Source organism: Python bivittatus, unplaced genomic scaffold (genome assembly GCF_059951505.1).
Source record: "Python bivittatus isolate LINGU-HERP-01145 unplaced genomic scaffold, Pbiv_v1 ctg000100_np1212, whole genome shotgun sequence".
NCBI lineage: Eukaryota > Metazoa > Chordata > Lepidosauria > Squamata > Pythonidae > Python > Python bivittatus.
Genome location: NW_028277038.1, coordinates 2,470,939 through 2,494,308, shown reverse-complemented (window position 1 = coordinate 2,494,308; position 23,370 = coordinate 2,470,939). Strand labels below are relative to the sequence as shown.

The window sequence follows — 23,370 nt, the reverse complement described above, 5'->3', positions numbered from 1 at the left end:
ATCGCAGCGCTGGCGGGGGAGGCCGGAGCGCGAGCGAGCCCTCTTGAACCAATGGCGTCCTCGCCTCCGCGCCCTCCTCCCGCCTCCCCCGGCCAATAGCGCCGCGCGGCCGGCTCGGGAGCCAGCCAATTGGCGGCCGCGCGCAGCGGCGTCGCGAGCCTTTGGCGTCTGCCTTGAAACCTCTTCGAATCTCAACCGCCAACCGCGGAGGGGGAGGGGACCGTGCGACGCTCGGGCTTCTCCCCGGCTCGGCCTTCGCTTGACGGGAGCGGCGCGGAAGGCCGCGGCCTGCGGGGGAGGTAAGCGGGTGCGTCGAGGCGGGATTGCCTCGAACGGAACGGACCGGTGCCCCTGACGGGAGCGGGGGGAGGCTTCCTTGGGCCCCCAGCGACCTCATTTCCTCCTCCTGGCACGCCTCCAATCCTTGAGTGGCACGCAGGTCATCCAATCACCGGCCGCTCTGGTTGTTGATACTCTAGCGTCGGCCAATAAGGAGTGAGGGGGTGGGGCTTGAGAGGGGTCGCGAAAAGGTTGGGCTCGAAGCCAGTCAGTCCTGAATGTTAGCCTACCTTGCAAGGTTCTTGAGAAGATCAAGGGGGGCACAATAGCCGCCCAGAGTCGCTGGGATTCACACGGCATATCAAGTTAGTGTTGTTATTGTTATTATACTGAAGGAAGCTGATTTTGTTGTTGTTTTTTAATTTGAAGGATATATAAATATCTTCTATGTCACCAGTTTTGACTTGATATTTATTTAAAATTTAGATTTCTAGGACTGCCCAACTCATTGCCGAGTCTGGGTAGTGTTCAAAAGTTAAAAACAAATACTTAAACAAGTATAATAAAAAAAGGGCAGATTTTAAAAAAAAGATGACTGTAACAGGGGAAACAGACATAAACTATATATATATACAAAACTAACCCCATAGAGAACACGCACCCCACCCAAGATCTGGGGAAACAGCCAGTCTTCAAATATAATTCATACAGCTGAGTACGTTTCTCCCCAGCCCTCCTTGATATTCCACACTGACTTGGAAAGTGTTTATCTCTTATGCACAGCTGTCTCTGACCCTGTTTGGTTAATGTGCTTCTAAAACTCATGTGTTGGAAAAGGAGAGGAGGTTGGGAAACCTACAAAGCTTTTCTTTTAATTACTTAGCTAAATTTATATTTAATATCATGCATACATCTAATTCCATTTTGAAAAGGAGATGTTCAATCTGTTTTGGAGGGTAAAATATTAACCAGACTGCATGAATAAACTAAGGTCTTCTACAAATAATTCATGCACACAGAACTGTGGTTGGGAAGAAGTAGGTCAGGCGTATAATGTGCCAGTAAATGGATATTTCCTCGCCACCCCCCGCATGAAGGGGTGCTTTACAGCTGACTGTTCTTTGTTCATATTGCAGACTTTATTTTGGATTTAGCCACCCAGATGAAACAACAGCAGTAAAAGAGCATTTGGCTGGAATGTTGTGGATATATATGGCAGGTAAAATGGTTTCCTAGAATCCAAGAAACTAAGCTGAGGATACAGTATGTGTTAATAAAGAAATAAATGTTTTCAAATGTTGGCTGTTCCAGAGACCCTAGCACAGCATTCCTCAACCTTCGCAACTTTAAGATATGTGGACTTCAACTTGCAGAATTCCCTAGCCAGCCATGCTGGCTAGGGAATTCTGGGAGTTGAAGTCCACATATCTTAAAGTTGCGAAGGTTGAGGAACACAGCAAGGACCAAATGGTGCAGTAATTAGATCAGACCAAGCCATTCACTGATTTCTCACCCTCATTTTAAAGCAACAATAGCAGCCATATTTGGTTTCCTCATTAGACGATCTTGCTAAATTCATTTTGGCAAAAAGAAACAGCCTTTCACTGCTAACCAGTAAGAAAAGTGTGAAACAGTCAGGATTTCATTACTTAATTTAGCGATGAAAATGTTACCTATGGTTGAGGGGATTATTTTGAAGATCAAGTTCTGAAAATTGTATGATGGATTGGAACTGTTAGACAGATCCCACATGTTCAAGCAGCGAACCCAAGTTCCTTTTTTTGGTATCAGTTGTGAGAAGTTTGGACAAAATAGAAATCTTAAAATAATAAGCTTGTTTTGTGTGTGTGCGTGATCTATATATTTTTAAGGATAATCACAATCTTTGCAACATGAGATATGGAAAACTTGGAATTGGTGAAACCCGACCAAGAAGGACCATCAGCAGACACTGATACTAGGAACGCTCACAACTCTGTTGATTATAACATAAGTAATAACAGGTCAGTGGGAAATGTATACAGTCTACAGTAATGTGCTTCTTAAAGTCTATAGTTTTTTCAGCATCTGCTTTTTCAAACAGAATAGCAAGATTCTAATTTTAGCACAATCTTGCCTAAGCTTGTCCAAAAATCTGCTTGAATTTTCTAACCTGCAATTTTCTTATCAGTTCTCAGAAAAAGGTGATATAGTGCAAGTGAAGCAGAGCTGAAAAGCATGAAGTTGCTGCTTCTAGAAACAGGGATATATCTGTGGAGGTGGCCTAGAGTTTTTACAAATAGCATGCAGAATAATCATAATTTTACAGAAACCCAAATAAATTGGCTGATTTATATGCTACCTGTGCTAAGGTAGTATGAAGAAACGCATGGAAGAACATAGCAAAACAGAGAACTGCATTAATGTATGCAGGCGCTAAAATAAGATTTTGAGGAGTGTTAAATGGAAAAATCATAGAAATACAAGCTTACTAGATAAAATAAAATGCCTTGTATATTTTAATCAAGCTGACAGCTATTGAGAGCTTAATTTCATTTCATAAGGATTAGGTTCCTCATCAGACAAGACTAAGGGATTTTGATGGTACAGAAATGGCTTGTTATTGACAAGTCATTTATTTTAACTGACACTTAACAACTTCCACTTAAAGGTCCGGGAATAACCCAGCAGATTTTCTGTGGTCAGTTCCATATTGTCTCCAGGGCATGAAGGGGGGTGTTGTCAGCAAAGCACAGCCGAGTCTCAGTAAAATAAATAATTCACTTTTTTTCCCCCTCAACAGAAGCAGCCCTTCATCCAACCCAAATGGTGTCTCCAGTGTCTCGGGAAAAGTTGGTCCTTCTGTGATTCCTGAGGAGGTTGGTTTGCCGGCTTCATTTGTGCAAGATGCTCAGAGAAATGGTGACTCAGAAATACTGAAGAATTGTGAGGTATGTAATAGTCTTTTCATGTACGTTTCTCAGTGATTATGAACACCAGTGTAAACTTCAGCTTTCTAATACAGTATGTAAGTTGGGAGTGATTTTTGTAATTCACCAAAGGCACAAACGCAGGTCCCATGGGCCCATCCAGATCAGTCATGTAGCAGCTCTCCAGAATCACAGAGTGAGATTTTTCCAAATCTGCTATATATTTGGATATACCAGAATTGAATCAATCCTTTCTATAGGCAAAAACGTACTAGGGCTCTAATTCTCTAGATTCGGGTTTTTTTTCTTTCTTTTGGGGCTCTTTTCGCTTCTGTACAAGTCTCAGACAGAATATAGGTGTCAGATACCGCTTCTAAACAAGAAGGGGAAATCCTCACTTGTATCAGAGATTAACCAATTGCCATGCTAGATGTGGGCAAATGGAATTTATAATTCACAACGGAAGAAAATGCTTACTTTCTCTGAGCAATCTTGTATTTTCTAATAGACCAGGTGGCTACAGTTGTTCAGACTGGTGGAGAAACAATGCCAAGAACAGATAGTTGCCCAGCAAAAAGTATTCTATCATCAAATACATGTAAGTAACTGAATTTACTTTACTTTGTGCCTTTATACTGAAGCCCCAGTTCTCAAAAAATGTGAGATGGGAATCGCTAGGGAGCTGCGGATGACTGGTAGGGATGGAAATGCCTTTTAATTTTCTCAAATGAATGAAATAGCTCCCTCAGCTGGCAGGAAGGTATGTACAATGTGCCTCTATTTATATTTCTTCTGGGTGCCTTGGTATATTAAACCAATCTGTGTTACATATGTTTTGTGTGAGTATGTGTATGTATGCACACTTCTTGTCAACCCAGGCTGTCTTTTCATGCTTCTGTTGAAATGGGTTTTGTCTATAAAAATATGTTCATTGATAGCTTTGTTAGCCTTTTCAACCAAATTATTTACTGATTATTCTAAGAGCATCAACTTTTTTTTCAAAAACATTTTTAGCGTCCCTAAATCTATAGTAGATGCTGTAGTCCCAGGATCCTTTTCCCCTTTCATGTCGGTCGTTATCTTGATCTTAATCCAAGCAATAGTGTATGCTCTGGTGCATTGCTGGTGTTTTGTCTGTCTGCATAAAGCATCAACCAGGTGTATTTTGGTTTGAGGAAGTCACCATGAGCATGTTGGAGACCCATGGCTTTCGCTATTTTGGTTCAATCTTCCACACGTGTACGTACATAACTCCTGGTAAATCTATGCATATGCATTCCTTTTGTGTATATGCGGTAGAGGATAAGTGAGCAATTGTGATTTTCTTAGGGTACTGCCATACCTTTCTTTTTCGAATGCTGAGTAGCTAAAATTTAATTTCTTCAGCAAGGGAGAAGGGGTATTTTGGTTTGCTCTGTTCTGAGCCCAAAGCTACTGTTGATATTATAAAGTATGCTGGGTTTTTTCTCCCCCCAGTTCACAATTTTTATCCTTGGCTCTTCAGAATTAAATTTCATCTTTATTACCACAATTTCAAGGCATCAAGGGCGGTCAGGCTTAGAAGAGTTAGGTAGGCTTTCCTGGGCAATGATTTTTTGCTAAACACCTTTAGAAGAGGTCCATAAATAGTAGGACCTGCTATTTTAATCAGGGCTGGGAAAGTCTTTTGGTTCCTTGTTGCCAAACACTGGCAACGTATTTTGAATTTGCATGCGTAGGTAGGAAGCTATTTTGTGTCAAGATGACCCAGATATTTGAGTTTCCTCTGGCTTGATTGTAATATATCAGTTCTCTTACTCACCACCAATAGTTCCCCTTTTCTCAGAAATTCAAATTCTCACCTCCCGTTTCACAGGTAAATGTATTTCTACATGTGAAAATAGATTTTTCATACAGCTAGTGTATATGTATTTGGTGCATTTTAATATTTACACCATTTTGGTAACTGTTTCTCCCTTACCTTTCCTGATGGCCCTCTTCACTAATAGTAACCAACTGTTCCTGAAATTGAAACAATAACTAAGAGGTATTGTTGTTTTCAGTTCTCTTTTCCCTTCCTACATTGGTTTTTCTTTTTTTTCCCCCCGACGGCTTTTTGTCATTCATACTCACAGAATACTCACATCTTTCTTATCTGTGTGTACATGTCCAAGATCATGTGTTGCACTGGAGAAACCAAGTAATAGTTCCTGTGGTTGGATGTTCTGAAAACTAATTGTGTGGAAGGAATGCTGGTGCACAAACATTGCCTGTTCCAAACCTGGCCATTGACTAAAGTTTTTTTCACTTAATCCTCAAACTCTGTCCATGTCCGACTGGCATTTCATAGAGGTGGATTTATGTCTTGAGCTTGTTGTGAAATAGCAGCGTTATTTGTGGCTTAATCGGTAAAAGTTGCTAACTTGTAATAACAGTTCCTGTAGCAATCATGGCTAATCTGTGTATTGGTTATATGAAAATCTGAATATTGGTGTTTATAATTCAGTCCTATAAAGCTGATTGAGTTTCATTTCTTAGGCACGCTGCTCCAGTAGAAAGCAGGGGAAATGAAATGATAAAACTTCATATTGAAATAGACTCTTTAGTTATTAAATCTGTTTTGGATTTTTTAAGCTTAGCATTTTTTTAAAAAAAATTAAATCTTTTACTTCAGCAACAGCGAACTTTATTATGATCAAGGACGAAAACAGAACAAAAATGTAAGAGATTCCAAAATGAGATTTGATGGCAGCATGCAGTAAAAATAACGTAAGATGGAACAAGATAACATCCAGAGCACTGAATAGTACTTCAGTTTTTAAAAGTCTGTATTTCTAAAACTATAGCCCAAAAGTAATTATTTAAAAAAATAAGTTCAACTGAGTTTAGTACGTCTTAATTCCAGTTAAAAATGACTAGAATCACATATATATCAAACAATTACTGGCTCTATTTGTTTAAAGTAGGGGAATCCAGGTAGAGATTTGTGGCATCTGTTTACAGCAGTGTTTCTCAACCTTGGCAGCTTTTAGATGTGTGGACTTCAACTCCCAGAATTCTGGGAGTTGAAGTCCACACCTCTGAAAGCTGCCAAGGTTGAGAAACACTGGTTTACAGATTCTGTCTAGTCATCTGCTTGGAGATAGAATAGCTGCTCAGGAAGGAAAAGAGGAAAACTAAGAACTCTGGATCTTAAGTTTATATTCACGGATGTTCTACTAGATCATCTTTGCAGGATTAGAAACAGTTCTTTGTTGAGAGAAGCATGCCAGACCAGCACAACACTCAGATTGCCCTCTTTCATTTAAGGCCATCTAGATGGATAGTTCTTCTTTTCCCTTTATACTTCTCTGCAACATTATGTTGGATGTCTGACACTGTCTCAGACAAGCCACATTGAATGTGTCCATGCATGTCTTTTAAAAACAGAAGTAGAACAAATTTCTAGGTGTTCATTTTCGTACCATAACACATTTCTGCATGTTATGTGTGTATGTTAAAACGTCCTATGAATGCTCCTGTGAAAATGATGAACACGTGGCTCTTCTTGTGCAAGTTGTGAAATGCTCCCCATTTGTTTAAAGCCCAGCTCGTGATTTTCTTTCCAGCGCATACAAAACGAAATCAGACGCTTAGTGAAACTTCAGAACCAAAATGTGTGCTCGTGTGCCCAGCGAGGCTCTTCGATCAGACTTTCAGACAGTTTCTCTTCGTTAGAAAGTCAGATGGGGTTGAAGTCTGAACTTTTTGAAGAAAATGAGCTCTTTAACAGTCAGTTCAAACCCAACAATGCTGAGAATCGGGCAGAAGCTTCAGTCATGCATCAGGAGGGCCTTGCACACAGTGTTTCAGTAAGCAGCGGGTATGGAACCTTGTCCGCTGCAGAACTGAGTCCTAGCAAATGTAATGACATTCAGACATGCATGGAAAACACAGAGACAATTACCAAACAAGAGAACGGTCCGGCACCAGCACCGGAGGATTTAGTGGCGGCCAGCGTTCAGAACAAAAGGGAATGCTCACAAACAACGATAGAACGTTGTCCACCACTGAAGGAGAATGACAGAGAATTTCCTGCTCAACTTGGTCATAAGATTAGTGAAAGCCAACGTGGGGATCCAAACTGGTAAGTGATACTATTAGAGTCATTAGGTTAATCTTTAAAGGAAGCTGTTTAGTTCCCCGCTTTCAGACATGCCTTTTTACTCTGTTACTAACAGATACAATGCAGTTTACAAAGGTGGCTGGGCCGCCTATTTGTCACCTAGCATGCATTTTGTTCCCTTAAATCAGTATTTCTCAACCTTGGCAACTTGAAGATGCGTGGACCAACTCCAGGGCTGGCTGGGGAATTCTGGGAGTTGAAGTCCACCCATCTTCAAGCTGCCAAGGTTGAGAAACACTGCCTTAAATGGAGGAAATGGAGTAATGACTCACTGTTTTCTTGAAGTTCCTGAACAATTCCATGGTTCCATCACTGTTGCCTTGAAATCTTTATGTAAGTAGAGGCACAGTGAGATTTTCCCTGTCAGAGTTGTAACCAGACCACATATGTTCCAGTCAAATACTGGCCTGACAGCATATTATTGTCACATTTCTGATCCTTCAACCCAACGTTCTTTCTTACAGAGTGCCATAGAAGCTGAGAATGTGCTTTATAAATACTCTGGTTTTTAATTCTCAAGGTTGTGTCAACAGAGTTTCTTCTTAATTAATCCAAGGCTGCCTTCAGAATTTCTCAGAAAGTAGACATGAATGTGGAATAATATACAACACTGTCATGATTAGGGACAGTCTTTTAGGAAGGAAAGCAAACATATGAAATACTGTGGCACTAGCAAAAACCAATATATTTGTTTTAGGAACCTTTTTTTTTTTTTTTTTACCTAACTCACAATGTGGGAAATCAGTTTAGAGTCTGAAGGCTGGAGATTTTCATTATTACAGCATCTTTGGGTGCAGAACTGTTTGAAATTTGTCTTACAGAGCCATCAGAGAGTAGGAGTACACTTTATTGCACAGTGCAGGATTCTGCCCAGCCATCCATCCATCCATCCAAAATTGTAGTGCTCGAGCCACTATTTTTATTCACTGTTACCCTGTTTTATTTTCTTTTTGTATAGTAAACCTTTGACATCATGGGCTCAAAAGTTAAAACAAAACCAAGTGAAAAAAACAAACATGGAAGAAGAAGGTGTGCCGGGAAAAGAGCCAACAGTTGACAATGTAAGAGAGTTGCTGTTCTTTCGGAAATCCTTTCTCCCAGATGAAATTGTGCAGCTGCGAACGAACGTGTATAGCAGTGTTTCTCAACCTCCACAACTTGAAGATGTGTGGATTTCACCCGCCAGAATTCCCCAGCCATCGTGGTGGTGGTATAGGATTGCACTGCCCGGTTGTTAGGGATCTAAAGAGGTTAATTTAGGTGTGGGCAAGCGTATGCACCCGGCAGTATTTTCAGCATTCCCTTCCCTTTTTAAATAGTGAAATTAGTCCTTTGTTAGATGTTTTTACATTCAGAGGTGATTTGCTCTGTGGGCTGTAATGATCCTGCTAAAGAATTGCAGGCCTTAAACCCCTTTCCACATATGGCAGCACTGGCTCATTTCTTCAAATCCTGGCCAGAATGTCAGTCCTTTCTTAGTTAGGAACTATAGATGACCTCCGCCTGCAATCTTACCGATGATTAACTGGAAGTGAGCGCTCTTGAATTCAATGGGATTATCGCAGGAACAGACATATAGTTTTCTGAGTTTGCTGGGGCAAATTATTCTTTTTGCATTCAGTAAGTGAGGCAAGGTTTTATTTTTTGGCCAATGAATCACTGGTGTTCTCGTTCCCCCTTCTGTGGAATTACAGGCCAATCCCGTTGCTGCTGCTGCGCCATCACCTTCTCCGTTTTACCTCAATCAGCAAAATGGAAGCCAAAATTCTTTAGTGTCTCTTTCTTCAGGTATAGTGGATTCCAAACGTGTTCCTTTGTACTTATTGTGAGCGTTGCGGATTTGTCACAAAGCGTAACGTTTTAGCCTGGCTAGCCTTAGGTGCATTTCTCCTAACTTTCAGGCTAGTCTATTGAAACAGCTGCAGAGTATAAGAAGAGCCAGGAAAGTTCTGAACCCAGTTTGGGGGATCGTATTCCGAAACAAAGATGCTTTAAGTCCTACTGAGTTCAATAAGACTTCAGCACTCAACAGAACAGCTCTGTTCCAAATGGGGCTAAGTCTGATGTCCCAAGGTGTCTGTTGTTTCCAACGGGAGGTATCTCTGTTGCCATCGGCCTGAATCTTTTTGGATTAGTCTGCCTGTAAAATAGCAAGACTACCAAATCCTTGTATTTTTCTGCAACCAAAGTCTGCCTGAATGATTAGTGTGGCGGGAACTATGAGAGGGGTGCTGTTGGATTTTTAAATGTAATTTGTATGAATAGAATGTATTTCTGATTCTATTTCTGGCAGCTCTGCCTCTCTGCCTTCCAATAAGCAGAGATGTAAAGTACAAGGAAACCAATGCTTTAATCCGATTTAGTGAACCAGCGTGCCAGTTTGAATCAGGCTGCAGGGAAGGCTGTTTTAGCTGGAAGGATGGAGAAATTCCCAGGGTAAAGGCCATCTTTCCTGCCGAACTGTTGTAAAGGATAAACGTTCTCATTACATTGTTTTTTTGGGGGGAGGGGGGTTGGCACTGGTTGCCTCAGATTTCTCTGCAGTATTAACACGCTATCTTTAGCTATACGGCACGTCAAACCCTGTTAGTGCTAAAGCTCTAAAGCATAGTATTTCGGCTATGAGTCTTTCATAAAGCAGTGAAATTTTCCCATTCTGTAATTTTTTTAAAGTGGTTTCCCAGCTCTTTGCTATTCATAAATCAATTTTGAGATAGCTCTTTTATTCCGTAGGGCTGACATACTGGAAATTAGACGAGAAGGAGATGTATCAGACTTTGCCTCGGAACTTAGGAAATGAATTCCCTGTATTCTCAACAAAGGCATCCTCAGAACAGGTATTGCTTGCTTTTTTCTTTTTTCTTTTCCCCTGCTTTGCTGAATGCTTTTTTCAGTCCCCCCTTGCCCCCGCTCCACTGGCTGGCACTGCTTGCTCATTATTTGAAGCATGATGGGACAAGAGACAGCAATTCTGCTCTCCCCTTTTGGCGTTAAGCTGCTGTGTGTTCCAAGCTCTACATTTCCATACAGTGACTGGTGTCCTATGACTGAAATGATCCCGTTTGCCCCTCTTCCCAAAACACTGTATATTCCCATGTAAAAATATAGTTCATCGTTATATTAAATATAGTAGAGGCCTTGCTTAAACTATCAACCTTAATTCTTTACTCTCAGCTGTCTTCCAGTAATGAGTTGAAGCCTACGTCCTTAAAGGATATTTATCATAAGAAACAGCAGGAAGATAAGGAACTTATAGACTGGAACTTCTCCCCTCTGCACTCGACTCATCCCCCAGAGGTAATGGCCTGTATTTTAGTTCTGCCTGTTGCACTGAAAACTTCAGTCCTTTCTTATACTTCCAACTGACCATGCTTTTCCAGACTCCAAAACATAGTCGAAATCTTTCCTGACACTGTCTCCTAATTGTGATTAGCCTATTAGCTGACTCTTCTCTCTCTCACAAACATCAGGAGGACAAAACAGCAAGAATTTCATCAAGGGTTGCTAACCAAGGGTGGCTCGTATTTGACAAAAGCTAAATATTTTCAGGCCGGAAACTGCAACCTGGTTCACCAAATTTAAGCAGCAGATGCAGGAATTTTAAGACCTGTTGGAGGCCACAGCTAAGGAGTAGTGGAAATACACGTCTTCTGCAAAACTTTACACAGAAGACCAGCACAAGTGCTGCTGGGGTCCCTTTGCAGAAATCTGCAGGTGTAAATCTACCAAGGGGTAGCCTGGGAGACCATGGAAGGAAAGTGAGAAATAAATAAAAGTCCCCATTCCCTTTGCCATCCTTGCTACAGTGAACAGGCAAGGCTGTGGAAGTGGAGGATCACAACTAGATTTCTACACACGGTGATTAGAATTGTTCTGCATTTTGCAGAAATTCCGTTTGCCCTCTTTCCCCACCCACCCACTCCTGACAAGATAAAGCCGTAATTTATCTTCCGATCAACTCCACCTCATCTCTCTTTGCCAGAGCAAATGATTTGCTATTAGTTGGGTTTTGATTTTTGATTCCAGTCACCATGATGTCTGTTTCCCAGATCCTTACCCTGGACCCAACGCTCCATATGAAACCAGGTGAACCGAATGCCGGACTGCATTTGCACAGGTTCTACGATAGCCCAGACAGAGTTTCATTTTCTCCAGATTCTATGGCGGATCCTGCTTTTTCTCTTATTTCGGATGCGGATTCGTTTTCTCACGTGAGCACAGTTGTGTCACCTCGGTCTGCTGAGCTTCCAAAATACGCCTCTCGTCCAGCAGCCTTGCACGTAGATTCCTGGGGTAGTTGTGAGTTTCAGAATGAAGCCAATATCACCAGCTCTCCCCATCTGAGCAATGAGATCTTAGACATGGAGGACGAAGACACCTCAACCCTCACGCCATCTTCAGCAGCCCAGTGCCTGGTTCCATCTGCTGATCATAGTTTGGCACGGCATGATCTTTCAGTTGCTTGCGTAGAAGATCCTGTGGTGCTCTCCAAGTAAGACAATCGCGAGTGAGAACGTTGCCTTTAAAACAAGCATTGCAATGTCCAGTTATTTCCAACTGGTGTTCCTTTCATAAAAGGTTTTGTGGAGTTACATAAAGGCATTAATCGCTTTATAGATTGATCAGTCGCTCCTTCCTCCTATTCATCTGTGATGAATAAGAGTCGCCACTATGTGACTAAGCTAGAAAGCTTGATTGTGAGATTTTTTTTTTCCTTTTCTCCCCTTTCAAGTGTATCTGAATTGGTAAACATTTTGGGGTGACAGATACGTTAAGTTTCTTGTTTCCCATGCTCTGCACTTATAAAGCTGGTGTCTTATGTTGGCAAAAGGCTTTCATTCCCAGTGTTTTACCTCTACCTCTTTACCCTACTTTGCTGCTCATTTTAGTTGGTGCAAATTAGGGTTTTGTTAAAAACAAGTGGATCACACACAGTCAGCCTATCCTCTGACTTGTGGTATACTTTTGATATTTTGCATAGTCATATATAGGAAAGGGAGGAAAATAAGCATGCAGTTTGGACCAGATAATTCATGTGGCAGCATTAAGAAACTGAGAACTAGGTAACCAGGTATTTATTTACTGTAATGGCCATTTTCTGCTGCCCCCACACTATTATAATCTCTGGGTAGCGTATAATAATGACAGCATTTCCAGTAGAAAATAAGAGATCAAAAGTAGTTATAAATATAATTGTTTGGGGCTTGTAATTCAGTGGATTAAACAGGGGAACTGTGCTGTAGTTTCTATAGTGTACATAAAGATTTTTAAGGAAGAAAAGAATTCCACCTTTGGCAGGCAAATTTCATGTGTTTCCCATAAATTGTTATCTTGAAGTACCAATAAGGTCATTTTCTGCCTCAGAAACATTGTTGTCCAATAAAGTTGCAAAGGTTTTAAATGTTTTGTTCTTCATGTTTTAAAACTCAGGATTAGGCAGAATTTGAGGGAAAAACATACCCGGCATATAGCTGATCTACGAGCTTATTATGAGTCCGAAATTCTCAGTCTAAAGCAGAAACTAGAAGCGAGCCAAACCTCTCCTTCTGAAGACATGAAGAAAATCAGTCAAAATCTTACAGACAGGTATTAGCTGAGTTGTGTGGAATAATGTGCATATTGTTTTTTCATCTCTTTTGAATTGATACTATATGGAGACAAATGTTTCTGAATGTTCCTGGGTTCAGTTTTGACACATGAAAATTGAGTGGCTGTTTAGAGAATCTCTTAGGATATTTGTTAATGAAGGATAAGTTGTGAATAAAACAGGAAGGGTTGCTGTACTTCAAATACATTTACAGTTGCTCTGAGAATTCTCCCCATAGTAACTTACAGATTTATTTGGGAGCAGGGAGGAATTCTTTGGGCAGCAAGACTAACATGCTTTTGGAAATGAGGATTGCATTGTCTACAATCAAGGCTTTCTAGTGAGCGTTGACCTCTGGCCACTGATCCAGCTAAGCAGTTCACCTAAAAATGTGAATTTTATATATATGTATATGTATATTTACACTTAATGGCTCTCTCTTTTTAACTTTTAGGTGCGACAAATTAGAAGCTGCTCTGCATGAAGCCAACAGCCATGTGCGATTCCTTGAAAATAAAAACAATGCCTTAGAGATGGAAGTAGTAAGTGTATCTTATGTCTCAGATGGAGTAGTTCAGCTGTATGAAAAGATCCTTAGAAGGCACACAGCATAACTCAAACTGTCTCTTCATGGTCATGAACTGGCACTGAAGTGGTGGGCAGATAGGGCCAAAACATAGCCATGTTTAGGTAGAATGGGCATTGAGGACTCCCACGTTTTGGGAGAGGAAGAGCAATTTTCTTCAAATGAGATGGCTTGGCATCTGGGGAACAGAAGTCTGGGAGGTGCATGTTGAAGTCTCATGTTGAGTTGCTAGAGTGCACATCCTGGAAAATGACTTTTTTGGGCCCTGTGAGAATCCTCTAAATGTGCTGGGCTGCACTCAACTAGATCAGATTCTTCATCTGTTATGTATGCTCCTAGAAAGAAAACCCATGGTAAATTTATGGGAAATAGGCTGGCTGAAACCTGCATCTTATTCTGTCAAATGTTATGGTTTGTTCTGCTTACAATTTCAGTGTAGTCATCTGATGGGCTCTACTTTTGTGTGACTGTTGGCCTGTTCACGTTCCAGACAGATTGGCAAGAGCGCTTCTGTGCCATCAACAATACAACCAAGTCCTTGCAGGAGCGCATTGAAGAAATGCGCACGAGTAGCAAGGACAAAGATAACACAATCAGTCGCCTCAAGAGAAGACTTAAAGATCTGGAAGAGGCATTTGAAAAAGCCTACAAGCTGTCTGATAACAAAGATGCCAGATTAAAGGAAGAAAATAAAATGTTTCAAAATGTAAGTTGGGTAAACCAAGCCTTGCCCTGGGCTATCACGGTTTGGAATGCATACTGCAAATTGTCCAGAACATACTCAAAGGGGCTACAGACCAAGTACTTTAGCTGACATGATCTTTCTAAAGCCACACAGGGGGAAGCTACCTAACCGTGATGATTGTTTGACTGACTCTGAATAAAATGCCTGTGTCTCCATGACAGTTCTCTCCACTTAAAAAAAACAAGGTTAAAAAAAGGGCATTTTAACATAAAGTATATTGTGGAAGTACCCTGTTGAACTGCAAGTAGCTGGGTGGGGATTTTCACCCATGGAGAAAACAGGTCTTTACTGTTTCTTCTAGCTCAGATTCATTTCAGTCTTCTCTTATTAAATAGGTGCTTCTTGATCACCCTGTGTGTTAATTTGTAAGACTGAAGGTTTTTTTTTTAAATTATCAACTAGAAATAAGTTACAATAATGAAAGGTTGAATTTGCTTAAATCCTGGTTTGATAGATATACCTGATACTGGAATTTGTGCCAACTAGATTTTTATTTCAGTGAGTTTTTGAAATCTGAAAAATCAGTAACAAAAATATTACTTTCTTGATAGCTTTTGGGAGAATATGAATCCCTTGGGAAGGAGCACGAACAAGTTAAGGTGAGCAGCATGTTTTTCCAGAATGGTAACGGAGTCGTTTTTTAGGTGAAAAGGATCAAAACCCAAATGGGCTCTAGAGGTTCATCAACCATTAATAAAAGCAGGTGTATTTTCTTTCAATGTTTGTGCTTCAGAGGGATTATCAGTCCCATCCTGTAAACTGAATTTGTCACACATTAGACTTATAAATACATTATACATTTATTTATATGACTCAGATTGTCGTGTTATCTCAGGCAGTGGACAGGAGCCAGCTAAGTGCGCCTCTGCCAAAGGGCTTAGAACAGAGAACCGTTCAAGCGGGTGAAGAAAGCTGAATGTAGTGAGACATCCACCTCAAAAAGACATGGGGTTAATCAGCCAGGGTGGAGAGGGGAACAATCCAGATGGATTCCAAATATGTGATTAATTATTTGCCGAGGACCAAAAAGAGAAACCTTAGGAAAGCTTTTTCCAGGGGAGCTGAAGACAAGTTGGATTAATCCTTAGCTGAGTGGAAGAGAGACACTTAAATCGTTCAGTATTAGTAAAATCAGTGTTTACATTACCTTTAATGCGCAAATGTTTTTTTTTCTTTCCCACAGGATTCTTTGAATATTACTGAGAACAAATTACTTGATGCACACACTCAGATTTCTGATTTGAAAAGGTAAAATTATACCATTTAATAATCAAGAAAAGTACTAGTCCCTCCCACCTCATGAAATATGTTAACCGTGTCGGCGTTGAGGGTTCTGACCAGCAGAGTTGCTGAATCAGATCTAGCAAAGAACTTCATTTTAGATTCTTTTGCAAGATTTCTTCTTTTTAAACAGTTGTTTTTTAAAAAAAAAGATAAGTAAAGAAAAAAAGAAGGGATTAAAAAATTAGGGTACAGTTGAATAAATAGGGAATTTGCAAGTGTTACAGAAATTTTTTCAGTATTTCATTAATTAATTGTGAATAACATCAATATCAGTTTTATGTATCCAAGTGTTTTAGGGACTGGCTATAGAAACGCAATAAAGATGATTATTTTTTTTCTTCTTCAATATCAGTTTAATCAAAATACTGCAGGTTGAAAAGGAAATTCAACTTCTAACATTTGTTTCATTCCAATATATACCATTTTCCAGAATTGTTGAGCTTTAGATCTTGGTCACCAAATATGGAAGAATGATCCAACCCAATCATTACATTTGCAACAGGCTTTAGAAAATTAGCTGTCCATTTTAGCAACCAGAACTGGAATAATATACCAACATTGGTAAAATTTATTATTTTTCTGCTCTGCTTTAGAACAGTCTCAAAACTGGAAACTCAGGTCAAGCAATTAGAACATGAAAACTTGCTCAAATTTCGTCATCTCGCAGAGGGGCATGTCGGACCATCTTATGCCAGGTTAGCAAGTAATGATTGTGACACTCTGAGAAAGCCACAAGTTGACAACTCATACAGCTACTGTAATTTTAAGAAGGATGAAAGGGTATCTCCAGGTCAGATAGTGTTACCTGCAGAATATGGGTAGTCCCCAGCTTAAGAACAAGTTCTGTTCCCAAGGTCTGTCCTTAAGTCGAATTTGTATGTAAGTCGGAACAGTATTGTAAATACTGTATAAGTAGTATTGTGTAATGAACTCAAACCATTGTGTATTTAACTCGAATCATTGTACTTAACTCGAATTTTGCTACAAAAGGCTCCGTTCTTAACTATGGGTCGTCCTTAAACCCGGCGTTCTTAACCCGCAGACTACCTGTAATCACTGTTATATGGAAATGTATTAAGGAATGAATAAAAGACTTTGCAGGTAAGGCAGAATTTGCCTTGACGCTGCAAATATTGACCTCAGTGGTGTTAAGGGCAGCTTTGCAAATCTGGAAATGTTCAGAGCTACCATCTTCACTCATTTGAGAGCCTCAGGTTTAGAAATACCGCTTTGCAAGATACTGAAAATAGTGTCTAAGAAAGTCTGCTTGCTTTTTAATTTGAAATAATAAAAGGTTACATCCTCTGTTCAGTTCCTAATTACTCTCTGCATCCTTTGTCCTCACAGCAAATTAGTAAGCTCTGATGTGAGCAGAAGGAAATGGCTGATCCCGGGATCAGAGTTTTCAATCTTTACTGGTCAGCCTTTGGAAGCCCAAGAGAGTCCCAGTGATAATCGACTTGAAAAAGGATTCAGTTCTAGGTAAGGAATATTTATTCTCAGATGAGAGTAACTGTTGTCATAAAAACTGTTCTCCTATCAGAATCAATAGCTTAAGGGTCTGGCATGGAGTAAAATCCTTGCTCTCAATACACCCTAACTGGGCTGGGCTGTGGGAATTTTGAAATCCCTTTCCAGTGGCTTTTATTCCTGGTCTACAGTGAATAAGTTCCAGACTAAGTTATTTGGGGGGGAAAAAAAACCTCTCGTGGATTACAGTGGGGGTTTAATTCAGATAATTTAATCTGGATTTGAGTCTGGCAAAAGGAAACAATTGCTGCAAATATACTTGACCTTTTCAGCAGTAGGATAAATATGCATGATTCTCCTGAATGTTTCTAGGCATCATTCTCCTCCAGAGAAGGATTCCTCTCCAAATTGCCTTCTAACCAATGAAGCAATTAAAAAAGAAATCAAAACCCAAGAAATTCCCATCCTAAAAGCCTTTAAAGAATTTGAAGAAAGGAAGGCTTTGAAAAACCGGGGCACTCAGGCAGAGAAAGAGGAAGAGGAACCAGCAGAGACCAGCAGTAAGTCACTTTTTAATAATTTTGATTTCCTTATTCTCCCCCTCTCACCCCCCTAGGTTTCCTTCTATTTCTTCCTGTGAACGAGAGTTGTGCTGGCCCGGATTTAGATGAAAGAATGCCTCTGTGTAAAAAACAAAGCCCTTTTAACAAGATACAGACATCCAGGATGCACCAGAACCAATACTCAATGCATCCAGTTTCATTTTGCCTCTCTGAATATTTCTAGGGTTATGCATACGTGTATACATACACCCCGTACACGGACATAATGAAAATTGCTTTCAGCGTTTCCGTGTTGTAGGAAGAAGGACAGGGATGATTTGCACAAATACATTCCTAGCTAAAATCCTCCCCGCTGCTTTTGCTTATTTCAGAAGCCGTCGTTCGGCGGCCAGTTGTTGGATTTGACGAGACATCCCTGGGTACCAGTCGTTCCCCAGAGAAGAGCAAAGAGCAGCCAAGGCACAAAAAATTCAACTTGCCCAGCACCCAGAGATCTTCATCTCTCCCACCTTCAAACAGGAAGATAAATACACCAAGTAAAAAATTCAGATTGTCTAATTCAGCGTTTTTCAAACTTGGGGGCTTGAAGATGGGTGGACTTCAACTCTCAGATGCTGGCTGGGGAATTCTGGAAGTTGATGTCCACCCATATTCAAGTGCCCAAGTTTGAAAAACACTGGTCTAATTTATCCTTTCAGTGTGGATGCTTCTAATAGGCTGTTATCCTCCAGAGCGATTATTTTATGGGTATTCTGTCTTGTAAATGTGGGGGGCGGGGTGCTGTTTGGGATGCTAGAATTGGATTAAAACATGGATAGCCTTCAGAGACGCCTGCACCCATGTTGACCCCTCTTAGACAGAAAATCCTGGGAAAAAGATCTTGAATAGCATGCCTTTGTTGCAAACGTCGGGGTGGGGGCGGTGAACACAAGGCAACAAAGCTTTAGGTGCCTTCTCGAAGATTTAAGAACTCCTGCCTCGTTTCTCTTTGCAGCAAAGAGAGAGATCATGTTGACTCCAGTTGCTGTGACCTACAGCCCCAAACGCTCCCCCAAAGAAAACCTGTCTCCAGGGTTTAGCCACTTTCTCAGCAGAAATGAAGACACGATGACGAGGTATTCACTCCCTCAGCTGATCTGCGAGCACATTGCAAGCAGGTCTTTCAGCTGTTTTTGTCAAGTTTCAAATGTAGTTGATGCTTTCCTAAGCTGGCAGGAAATGGCCTTTTGAATCTTCCTATTTATTCAGTTTCCGCAGGAACAAAGTATACATTTTGCCAGCATTCATTTGGGAAGGCGGGGGGGAAACCTCTGTGCAAGTAACTTTCTTCCTTTCTATGCTAGGTTTGATATCTTTTTGGATGATGTAGCAACTGCTCCTGCGTCTGCATTGCAGTACAGCAACCCACGAAAAAGGCTCCAGTTTTGCTCAGGCTGTGATACAGAAGGTAAATGTTCACAGTAGGTGAGATTCTGTTCTTTGCTGTTTGAATTTTTTAAAAGCTGCTGATCTGTGACATCTCAGACATTCCGTTTGTGTGGATGAGAGGTGTTTGTATGGCTGTCATACGGAGCGTTGTGTATGATTTCTGAAAGCCATTAGCGATGAAGAATTACAAAATACAGTAAAACCTTGGTTTGCGAATATAATTCGTTCCAGAAACATGCTTGTAATCCAAAGCACTTGTATATCAAAGCGAATTTCCCCATAAGAAATAATGGAAACTCAGATGATTCGTTCCACAACCCAAAAATATTCATATAAAAATGATTACAATACTGTAATATAATACAAAATAATAAAGAAAATACAAAATATAAAGAAAAATAAATTAACCTGCACTTACCTATGAAAACCTTCGTGGCTGGTGTGAGGGAGACAAGAGGGAGGAGGGTTATTGCGTAGGACGACTTTCACTATCACTAGCATGGGAGACGATCACCCACAATCCCGCAGCGAGAGAACCATTGGCTCAGTTGTGATCATGTGACGTTCGGCATCACGTTCTACTCGTATTGCAAGACAGCGCTCGTTTATCAAGTTAAAATTTATTAGAAATGTTTGCTCGTCTTGCGGAACACTCGCAGATCAAGTTATTCGCAATCCGAGGTTTTACTGTACTTCAACGTGGACTGACCTGTTAACATGTATGTATGTATGTATGTTGTATGAGGATATGTTGAAATAACCACCTAAACCTCTTCCATTTCCTCCTCCCCTCCCATTTCCCTCCGTACATTTCTTGGAGTCTGTCCTGGGCGCAGGCGTATAAAGTCTTTCCCTGCTGTCATTCTTCAGTTAGACTGCAGATTTTCCCGCACCTGTAGCCAGCATGCCCTTTGCTAGTGGGGAATTCTGGAAGCCCCAGTGCCATGCCAGTCTGGAAGGTACCCAGTTGGGGGAACCCCAAGGCAGGTGTAGTAGAATTGCAGGGTTAGTCACGAGGCACTTTGATTACTGACTGTAGCATTTAAAGTTGGTTTGTAATTGCTAGATTATAACTGGGCTTGAGTTCATAGGGTTCCTAGCCAATGCTGTATGTTCCAAAACCTCCTATGGTGTACACTCTGGAGCCCACCAAATCCAAATTGGCAGGGGACAGTGTCAGAGGCTTTGCTGCAGTTACGGAAGTATATTTTCTGAATATGATTCCATAGTCAATTTATAATCAGGTCTCTTTCTTTTTGGGGAACAGGACTACAGCCCAGTCACCCAGAAAACAATAGAGGTACAAAGTCTTCCTCCTACTCAGAACCTCTGCATTCCGGAGCCAAAAGGGATTCAGCAAGGTTGGTCTGTGAAGGGGGGAGCTCTGCCGCCCCCAGTGAGACAGGCCTGTCTTTGGCAGCACCAGCCCCTTACGAGGCCGAATTGAAGTCCGTTTCAAGGATTAAGACGTTGGCAGAGACCGAGAGGCTTTTTGACGAGCTCACGCAAGAAAAGCAACAGGTAGAAATGGAGTGTTTTTGCCTCTTTTTCCACACCCCTCCGTTCAAAAAAAAATCTGGGTCAACATTCCTTTTGCTGTAGGTATTAAGTTACTATCAAAGACGAGGGTGGGTCATCAGAAATCCCATCCATGCTGAATAGTCTGAAATTCAGCTCAGCACAATTTCCAGTGTCAACACATAGATGGTTTTCCATAGAGGGATGGCAAGCATGCAGTGAACCTGGCCGTGGCCACTCTGCGTCAGCTTCTAGGAACATCCTGAAACAGAATTAGCTTGCTTCAGCCCGAGAAGGAAGCCGCACATTCAGTCCATACACCCCTCAACTTCTTGGGCTGAAGCAAGCTAAGCAAGCCCATGTGCTTGGCAGACAGCGGCCGTTTCTTTTCCTTCGCCCAACCCCGTCATCCCTGAGAGCAAAGTCAGCTGGGGAACGCTGCCAGGATGGTAGACAAAACAGGACCCCTGAAAAACTGGCAGGAAATGTTTAATCAGCACAGGAAATCTACGGGGGAACCCCCCTCCCACAAACCACCCCTTGAGAACGGTTTAATGTTTGCAAAAGACAGGACGGAGAAAGGCTGACTAGAATCCTGAGGAACTTTAAATGGCAGGTCCCCACTTCTGCCTGTTTCAAAACTACCTTTGTGTAATACATTTTGAAACAAAAAGTCACTTGGGATTGAGGCAGCATGGTGGGTAGATGAATCCATCCCCTTCCGCTGAACAGAACTGTAATTACGTTCTAGGGTGATCCTGCTGTGAGATCCCCTGAGCTGGGAAAGGATTGCTCGCTTTTTTGTGGATCGTTTTTATTTGTTTGTTTGATTTTTCCTTTTTTACTCTAAAAACATTCACTCTGGGGGAGATGGGCTGCATATACATTTAATAATAAAAATAAATAAATAAAATGTTTCTGTACTAACAGCTTGAGTCCCAGTTGAGTCGAATACCTTGTGCTGGAGGAAGAATGACGCTACAGGCCCGACTGAATCAGGTTTAAATTCTTCTCTTGCTCTGTCTCTGGGATGAGGTGTGCACAGGGGTGCGTGTGTGTGTGTGTAGTTCTTTCAGTCTTACGGCTGAATCCAGGGCTCTGCACAGCAGACCAAGATTTCCTCAAAATAAGGAAGCACGTTGTGCCATCCCAATGCAAGCGCAAAGGGCCACTGTTTGTGTGGTGAGGTCATAATATGCATTTCATCGTTTGCTTCCCTCCCTGGACATCATGGCTGCAAACAACAGAAGGAACTCCCCCAGTGGATGTTTGCTTCTGTCCCTTTTAGCTGCCTGGCTCCTGCAGACAATTTACTCATTCAATAGTTGCAGCTTTTAAAGGTGAGGCAGCACGTGTGAATGATCCACCACATATCAGATGCATTTCTATGGCCCGGAAGACCATGCTTCATGGTTCCCACAGCTGTCCCCAGTACACAACCCTTAGACTTTTTAGAATGTATTTGCCAATCGCAATATGAGAAACTAAATAAAGACGAATGGGGGGTGGGAAGGATTCCTGCGTTCTCCCAGAAGTTCCAATCCGCAGTGGTTCCCAGGGAGAAAAATGATTGTGCTTCTTTCCACAAATGGAAAGCCATCATGGCACAAGAAATCAGGTAAAAAATGGGCACCAGATGCTCATTCCAGAAGCACTGTGGTCTTTTTCTGATTCTTTCTGGATCCTGAATGCCCCCTCTGAATATTCCCTTCAGGAAGCTCTAGAAGATCGCCTGGAAAGAGTGAATAGAGAATTGGGTTCCATCCGCATGATTCTGAAGAGATTCCACATTTTACGGACCTCCGCAAATATTTGAGATGACCCGACTTTTAGATATCCTTTTATTTGCACTAAAGTACAATAATTATGCACTCTGAAAATGCAACTGGTTTTGTATTTTTGTAAGCCCTCTGCAGCCTTTTTGCAATCATGTTCTCTTTACACAAGACGATATTTTGTACTGAGCCACATATTTTCAAAACCTATTTTTGTTATACCCGAAGGAATCAATCTGTCAGTTTTGTATTTTGCTACTTTTGAAGAAGCAGTTTTTTTGAAATAGCAGACCTGAATTCTTTGTAAGCGTAGAGACACTGAGAGGCAGCTTGTTTTTCAGAAGTTTATCATGTTGTGATTGATCTGACCGTGCTCACCGTTTTTAGAGCTGGAAGCCAAGTCTATCTTGTAAAGTATACACACAGTGCTGATTTTTTATTTATACTAACGGGACACACAGCTTCTTCTTGCGAAGTGAGCTCCAGGCAAACATTTCTTAGCTTAAAGCTCAGAACAGCATCTTGTTTCATAAGCTCCTTTGCTCACTCACAGCACAGTGTTATCAACAAATGCACAAGTGTTGAAAAGTCTATTTAAATGCCCACCTAATTGCATTCCAAGGAGTTAGACATCAGAAGTTCTCTTTTTAAACAATTGCTTTTATTTTGCATGTTTATTGTGGAAATATTAATTAAAATTAAGTGTCTGAACTGAAGTAGCTTGAACTGTTTTTTAAAGCCTCTCTTGGAACAGGGAGCCCTCTTCTCTTTGCTGTCGCATTTTACAGTCCAGGTAATTGCACGCGCACGGTTCCCATATCGGATAAAGACTTTTCAGTCTGTCTGACTGGATATTTATTGTATAGTCTCTATTTGTTTAGCAAGTTGAGTATTTTTCATTTTCATTCAGCCTCCTTCCTCTCAGCCAAAGACAAGAATCTCAGAAAAGCAATATTGCGTGTAGATCTGCGTCTGTAATTGGTTGTTGGGTGCCAAGGGTAGACACTAGTCCAATTAATTTTTCTCCAGACCCCTCATGAGTTGAGACACATTCCTGCTGCCTTCCTCCTCTAGTATTTTCT

General features: G+C 41.1%; 1 protein-coding gene across 3 annotated transcripts; it reads left to right on the top strand.

The window, feature by feature from the left end:
• The first annotated feature begins 122 nt into the window (after positions 1 to 122).
• MPHOSPH9 (M-phase phosphoprotein 9) lies at positions 123 to 23,004 on the top strand. Of its 3 annotated transcripts, XM_088135242.1 has the most exons (25): positions 123 to 299; positions 1,416 to 1,498; positions 2,151 to 2,282; positions 3,062 to 3,209; positions 3,697 to 3,786; positions 6,776 to 7,293; positions 8,291 to 8,393; positions 9,027 to 9,120; positions 10,066 to 10,169; positions 10,507 to 10,629; positions 11,382 to 11,824; positions 12,763 to 12,918; positions 13,374 to 13,461; positions 13,996 to 14,211; positions 14,802 to 14,849; positions 15,434 to 15,498; positions 16,128 to 16,229; positions 16,882 to 17,016; positions 17,377 to 17,564; positions 17,939 to 18,103; positions 18,562 to 18,682; positions 18,911 to 19,014; positions 20,263 to 20,516; positions 21,444 to 21,512; positions 22,228 to 23,004. In XM_088135242.1, the coding sequence occupies exons 3-25, from the start codon at positions 2,179 to 2,181 to the stop codon at positions 22,327 to 22,329; spliced, it is 3,540 nt and encodes a 1,179-aa protein (XP_087991368.1). In that variant the 5' UTR covers positions 123 to 299; positions 1,416 to 1,498; positions 2,151 to 2,178; the 3' UTR covers positions 22,330 to 23,004. The 3 variants fall into 3 exon arrangements, with proteins under 3 accessions (XP_087991368.1, XP_087991369.1, XP_087991370.1); XM_088135243.1 differs by lacking the exons at positions 123 to 299; positions 1,416 to 1,498; positions 2,151 to 2,282 and having other exon boundaries at positions 3,128 to 3,209; positions 3,702 to 3,786; XM_088135244.1 differs by lacking the exons at positions 123 to 299; positions 1,416 to 1,498; positions 2,151 to 2,282; positions 3,062 to 3,209; positions 3,697 to 3,786 and adding an exon at positions 5,177 to 5,214.
• The last annotated feature ends 366 nt before the right edge of the window (positions 23,005 to 23,370 follow it).

Excerpts from the sequence above, each read along its gene's own strand:
- MPHOSPH9 (XM_088135242.1), top strand. The coding sequence starts at position 2,179 with ATGGAAAACTTGGAATTGGTGAAACCCGACCAAGAAGGACCATCAGCA. Across the intron at positions 3,210-3,696 it reads AAATACTGAAGAATTGTGAG|ACCAGGTGGCTACAGTTGTT; the intron begins GTATGTAATAGT and ends ATTTTCTAATAG. Across the intron at positions 12,919-13,373 it reads AGTCAAAATCTTACAGACAG|GTGCGACAAATTAGAAGCTG; the intron begins GTATTAGCTGAG and ends TTTAACTTTTAG.